The sequence below is a fragment of the Mizuhopecten yessoensis genome, unplaced genomic scaffold (genome assembly GCF_002113885.1).
Source record: "Mizuhopecten yessoensis strain PY_sf001 unplaced genomic scaffold, ASM211388v2 scaffold11069, whole genome shotgun sequence".
Taxonomy (NCBI): Eukaryota; Metazoa; Mollusca; class Bivalvia; order Pectinida; family Pectinidae; genus Mizuhopecten; species Mizuhopecten yessoensis.
This window is the reverse complement of record NW_018408864.1, coordinates 2,084,302-2,091,405: the sequence shown is the minus strand read 5'-3', so window position 1 is coordinate 2,091,405 and position 7,104 is coordinate 2,084,302. Positions and strand designations below refer to the sequence as shown.

At 35.8% G+C, this 7,104-nt stretch overlaps 1 protein-coding gene across 2 annotated transcripts in view; it reads right to left on the bottom strand.

The window, feature by feature from the left end:
- Positions 1-260: 260 nt before the first annotated feature.
- The window catches only part of LOC110465314, a 12,975-nt gene continuing 6,131 nt past the window's right edge, over positions 261-7,104 (bottom strand). Inside the window, exons 1-2 of one of the 2 annotated variants that reach the window (XM_021521044.1) lie at positions 6,278-6,382; positions 261-1,684 (exon numbers count right to left, since the gene is read on the bottom strand). In XM_021521044.1, the coding sequence (XP_021376719.1) occupies positions 1,070-1,672 (603 nt within the window). In that variant the 5' untranslated portion in view covers positions 1,673-1,684; positions 6,278-6,382 and the 3' untranslated portion in view covers positions 261-1,069. Of the gene's footprint in view, positions 1,685-6,277; positions 6,383-7,104 lie in introns of those variants that run through there. The other variant, XM_021521043.1, reaches the window with a different exon arrangement.

Here is a 7,104-nt window from a genome sequence, read left to right as displayed (position 1 = left end):
CGAACTAGTCTTCTCGTCTCATCCACAAGGTGCTGCACATTGAGCCTACAATTTTGCTATGACATATTCCAGGGAATCGTCGATATTCAGGGGTTACGCTCACTTTCGCTTTCTACACCCCTGGAATATGTCATAGCAAAATTGAAGGCTCGCGGCTAGCTATTTGATTGGTGTCAGGTAAAAAAACACCTGACCAATCACTAGGCGGATACTTGTCCTTTAAAGATTACAAAGGAGCGACGCCCGACTTCAAAGCCTGTCATTTTTGTTCCGTTGCCGGACAGCGAGATTCTTTTGATGTGCATCAAAGGACTAAACTAGTCTTCTCGTCTTACCACAATGTGCTGCACATTGAGCCTTCAATTTTGCTATGACATATTCCCGGGATGCAGAGAGCGAAAGTGAGCGTAACCCCTGGATATCGAGGATGGAATTAACACTGGGTGAATATAAATATGATCAGTGAAGGGCCAAAATTTGAGTGTGGGGAAGTTTCCCGGTACACCTTACCTTGTCAGGAAATTCTACAATATAAATATTAGACTTTCTTAATGAATTTTTATCGTTTTAAATGATACCACAGCAACATGATACTGCCGCAGTGATAAAATAACTAGCCACTTGTTAATAAATAAGTTAGAATTCATTTTATTCAACCCTTGATACTTTTAAAAACGGTTGAAATTATTCTAACCAATGGAAACTACTTTAACGAAGATTAATTTCTATTCAACAACAAATGATGCTAAAATTGAACGCTGTTATTTCAATAAAACTTAGTTATTTAGTTTCCAAAACAGGAATCCCGTCAGCTTAGGTGAAACGCTTTACACATAACACTTACATGACCGTGTAAGTGTATACTATCGTATAACTAGCAACAGTTCTATCGAAGGATGCGCCAACTTTAGACGAAGGGGCACTATTTACGTATACGTCACTTATATATCAACACAAACATGGTGAATCTCACATGTTTTGTACAGACACTTTCATTGTGTTTGTCTAAGATTTCCAATGTCATGTCATATATTTTTATTGGAAATAAACTTGACAAAACAGTAGTTGGTTAATCTTCTTTTTCCTTGTTTGGCCCCGACATTAGCGCTTTCCGGGAGCTGACGTTTGTAATATATTCAATCGGAGAATCCCGTACCATCGGGGAGATGAGTTCCTTTACATTAACACGGCTGATAGAGAGCACTTTCCGGGACGAGGGAGATTTTTGAAGATCGGAAATGTCGGACATTTTCCCTCGAACCACACCTTTATTTGTCTCTGCCACGGCATCAATAGTGTCCAAGTCGGAATCTTTACGGATTTGATCTCCGTCTAAGTCAACATTCTTCCCCCGAACCAGCGGGGGCAGTGTACGCGGAAGGATGGTAGGAGTCATGTAAAACTTGTGCGGTTTGTCCTGTAGGAAACTCTGTCTGGTCGGGAACTTCTGGGGCCCAAATAACATCACTTTTTGTTCCATTTTTCGCAATGACGGGTTTTTTGGTTCCACTTTACGGCCCCTGAGGTGTCTTTGTCGCTCTATAGAAACCATCAGGGGCTTTGCGCTACTCTTGAAAGTCCTCCGAAGGTCCTGAATCTGGTCTAAGTAGTTTCGCTGTTTGTCACTCACCTTCCGGTACTCCTCGTACCATTCAGGCGCGCGCTTAGTCATACTTCCGGTTATCTGAAAATGATAGAAGGAAGAATTTTAATTCTTGCCAATGTCACAAGGTCATCAGGTCTTTAACTTTTACATAGTTCAGTAATGATATAAAGCCTCATGACACCAACGAATTACACGCATACGTTTCCATAAATGAGCCGCTGTTTTTTGTCGCTTTAGGTGTTTTGTAAGCTCAGACATGCATCCCAATTCTACAGCGCGCACGGAACGCAGACAAGTTTATATTCTAACTTAGTCTACTTATTCAAGAAGTTTAGACAAGTTGAAGTATCGATGATTACGATACCTACGTTAACCTTGCCATCTTTTACAGGTTAGTCGCACAAATGGAGGCTTTTCAACAAAGTCCGTGTACACGACGGAATAGATAATGAGCTTGTCTGAGATCCGCACCAAGGTGATGAAATTAAAATACCCTTTTCAGGGAAACTGACCTTACCTGAATACCAAATGACACATACTGGCTGCTCACGTATGGAAATTTTAGCCTGGTGATGACGTAGATTAATTAATACCTTTAGATTAAGGTTCTTTAATTCCTAGGAACCCAATATAATGTTTGTAATGTTCGTGAAAGAGGATAACAATGTGGTTGTGATTTGTCAAACAGAAAGGTTAAATATATTCCTTCCAGATTTACCAATATGTATGCATAGTGATAAAGAATTATGAAGAGGGAACCATATTATACATTATATATTAAATAGTAGGCAGAAAGATATTTTATACATCAAAGAGGCTGAGAGAACAGTGATATATTCCCTGAGCTTCAACAGGTAAAGGGAGGTAATAGAGATGTGAAAAGATGTCATTCAGTCATTATGATTCAAACTGTTTTGTTAACCAGTTACACAACCATAATTTTAAACATTACACCTGTTTAATGTATATAGGAGAACTTCATGTTTCAAAATATACCATACCACACCGTGACAAAACCATTCATGGGTTTACGCAAACTTTTGTATGTGACTTTACGATAATATGGTTGTCCCTGATTGGTCAAACACTATGACGGACAACCCCGAATAGCATGATCAAAGTTTTGGCGTTGGCCAGTATTTATTGTTATAACATCAGAAGAGGGACATCATAATCTCTTTGATTGCGTTTCGTTTATAGATTAAGAATTATGTTTTTCCCCTAGGATTCAATTCTCATCTGCAACAATTTTAATAAAAATTTGAAATAAAAGTTTTACACTTTGGAATCAACTCTTTCATAAAAAGATCAGACTCGCACACCGCTTGATGGATATCCTATATCATGAGTGGGAAATGGCAAGCCAGCTTAATATCTAATGTCCGAAAAGGGGTTACATATGTAATGTAATAGATATATCGTTTGAGGGAATAGAGATAGCTTAGATCTAATAGAGATTTTTTTCAATTTTAATGAAGATACATTTCAAAGTAATAGACATATCTTTAATTTAATTAGACATATCTTTAATTTAATTAGACGCATCTTTAATTTAATTAGACATATCTTTAATTTAATTAGACGTATCTTTAATTCAATTAGACATATCTTTAATTCAATTAGACGTATCTTTAATTTAATTAGACATATCTTTAATTCAATTAGACGTATCTTTAATTTAATTAGACATATCTTTAATTTAATTAGACGTATCTTTAATTTAATTAGACATATCTTTAATTCAATTAGACGTATCTTTAATTTAATTAGACATATCTTTAATTTAATTAGACGTATCTTTAATTTAATTAGACATATCTTTAATTTAATTAGACGTATCTTTAATTTAATTAGACATATCTTTAATTCAATTAGACGTATCTTTAATTTAATTAGACATATCTTTAATTTAATTAGACGTATCTTTAATTTAATTAGACATATCTTTAATTTAATTAGACGTATCTTTAATTTAATTAGACGTATCTTTAATTTAATTAGACGTATCTTTGATTTAATTAGACATATCTTTCAATGATTTATCTTCGCCCCGTAAATAAATGCCCATGTGTGTTGAGAGTGGGTGTGGGGGCGAAGATTAGTCCAAATCTAGGAGTCGTAATGTAAATAAATTTATAGAAAAACACCAGACTTGAGCAAGCCCAACATATCCCATGCGTTAGACCTCTGTCAGTGGATATGTAAGTGGAAAGCTGCTTATTTATGATAACAAGACTTTATTATTAAATATCCTAAGGATTGGTAAACGTCACCTGTGGTATTGACACATTTTCTTACCGGCTCGAGTACCCTGTGGTGACGCTCTAATTGGTACAAAAATGATGTTTGACGTAAATATTTGTTGATGTACTTATCTGTATATCTCCTCCACCAATTATTTGTCATTCAACACGCAAACAATTTTTATTTGAAATTAGAATCTATTGATGGCAAATGCGAAGTATGACAACACGATAAAGCCAAACTCACTGAGTAGATCCGACGCAAACCTTATTAAGTTTTTCATATATACAAATGCTTTTGAGCCTAATGTTTTCCCACAAATAGTTTCGTTCATATCAAATACCATTATGTATATCCCAATCGTTTAGAGAAGTATTGACGACTGTTTATAATATACACGATTCAAGAGAGACACGTGTGGTCGGGTGGCGCAGTGGATTACGCATTCGCCTTTTATCGGACGTGGAAAGTTATGGAGTCACCTGCCCGATCGCGTTGGTTTTGTCTGGGTACTCTTGTTTCCTCAACATTGAGCCCCTATACCACCCAGGCCAGCGAGACTGATTAATATAAATTAATATGACATGTTTCATAATTGTTGTAACATAAATATTTTTTAATTTTATTTAATAAGGGGGTTTCTGGGGCAACACGTCCGTGAATTTTCCCGGAATATCGTGATCAAGATAAACGCGTATATACCCTCTATGGTATAAATTATACCTCTCACACAATGGCCGGACAAAGAGTTGTATTACTTATTCATAGTGCTTTTTACTTATGTAGATTACACCTTTAGAACTGATTAATGTAGTTATGATGCCCGTCTAATCCATAGCAATCGAATGTATAAGAACTTGTAATTTATATACAGGAATAATTTTAAGTTTAACGTTGTGTATTAAGCTTCCATAAAAATAAATCGATCTAACAGCTTAGATGAAAATCAATTTCAACGTTGTTATATGATGTGTACATGAAATACTTGTCAATATATAACGTTGACTAAGGTCAATGTTAACGTTATGTATACTAAATAATGTCAATTAATGTTTATTAAATGATGTCAATATACGTTAACTACGAAATACATCTCAGCGTACGTGATTTATGATCAGTTTGTACACAAAACACTTCCTGTAGTTGCACTGTGTGTTACTGCCAGGTTGCAGGTTGTACATTGCACAAAGAAACATATACTGATAACAGGTACTCTGTTGGAACATACAGGGTGGAATCTTCTTCAATACTACTGTTAAGATAACTATGTACTTTAGATAGCTCTTACATCTACAGTTGATAAGTGAAAGAGTGTGCGTAGTTTTACAAGTGTCACATAGTTCAATATGAATCTACATTTTAAATCATTTTTTACTGTTTATTTAACATTCTATAGAATATAACTAAAACAGATGCCACGTGTATACTGCGTAAACGTTTATATGTTTGGACTTTATGTTTATGTAGGTTTTTATATTATACAGTACTGGAGAAAGACGACTCACACAGAATTACTTTTAATTATTAGCTTCTAATAAACTTCCTGTATGAACTTTTCAAAATCTACATATTTACTTCTATCTCTGTGTGTCCTGTACACATATCACGATTACAAATCTATATAACGGAACACAAACACTATACAAGCTTTCATTATCCTGTTTCACTGGAATTTTGTTCAATAGTTATTACACCTGACGATGGTTAAAACCTCGGTTATATACCGCGAGGCACTATGTGTGTTATTAAAAGGATTTTATAATTTACCATGTATTTCGATTCCATTCAATACAAAAGTAAAACACATTAATATCGAATTTCCGACCACATGGGGCGGCCCTTTAACTGTTAAATAACGAGCTGCGAGTATAAAAAACGAAAAGAACTCCTGAGATAGTGTATAGAACTATCAAGTCTTGGTCAGGTGTTTTATAGATTCATACTGACACTTGTAAAATTACGCACACTATATCACTTATCAATTGTAGATGTACAATGTAAGACTCGCACAAATCACACATTGGTTAAGGTATCTAAAGCACATAGTTACCTCAACAGTAGTATTGAAGAAGAATTCACAGTGTATGTTATGAAACATGCCATATCACTTATGTTAATCATTCTTGCTTGCCTGGTTGGTATGGGGCTCAATGTTGGAGGAAACAAGCCCTGCGCGATCGGGCAGGTGCCCCATAGCTTTCCACGTCCGATCGGGAAATCGAACCCCAGTCATGTTATCCAGTGCACCACCCGACCACACGTGTCTCTCTCTCTAATCGTGGTACACATGTCTAATAAATAGCCGCCATGTAATACAGTAAACCACTGGGATATATACAAAATAGCGAAATCAATGTTTTGGAAAACAGTAGGTTCAAAAACTTTGTATATGAAAAAGTAACTGAGTGTAAATCACCGCAAGCTTACCAGAGATAGTATGCGTATTTCTCTGTGTCACCTGTCAGCGAAGTCAGTATACGTGTTTAGCTGTGTGGAACTCTCCTTGCATGGAGTAACAAAAACAGTCCATAGTATGAGGCAAGATTTACATTAATGTCATTCATTTTTGCATATCACAGGTGACCTCATCACTGCGTATTGATACACTTCAATGACGTAGCACAGGGCTTACTTGGTTCACGTCCGCAGTGATACAGCCCTGGATGTAGATTTGTTATGCCAATATGAATTAACATTAAACATGATAGGCTTGATTTTAAAGCTAAAATAAGGTATGTAAAGTATTCGATAAAAGTATACGACTTGGATACATTCTACAAATTAAATTTGGAAAATGGAACTGTATTTTGTTTGTTTTTTAGTCGTGCTGTTTCCAGGACCCCAGTGAATGTTTTACATTTTCCTGCGAAAACACTCTGTACCCTCTACTGCATTGCCCCCATGTATAAATAGGGGAAACAAACTGGTTTTTTTTAAAATTTATGTTCGATCGGAATAAGGAATGATTTTTTTTCAACATTCATGAGGTCATTTACCATGAATCGATGACCGCGATTCCTGGAATGCGTCCAGAAAGCCAATGTTGTTATGACCTGATGAATGTTGAAAACATAAATGTCATTCCTTCATTAAATACTCATGCATAAGCGCAGTTCACATTAATTAATTTGACCTTACATGTACCTTGTGAGAAATGTACTGTACATTATTTTACACGTACTTCAATGCAACACACCTGCTGTCCCCCACTTTATGCTATCTAGTAAGATCTAGAGGCAAGGAACGGAGGGGGG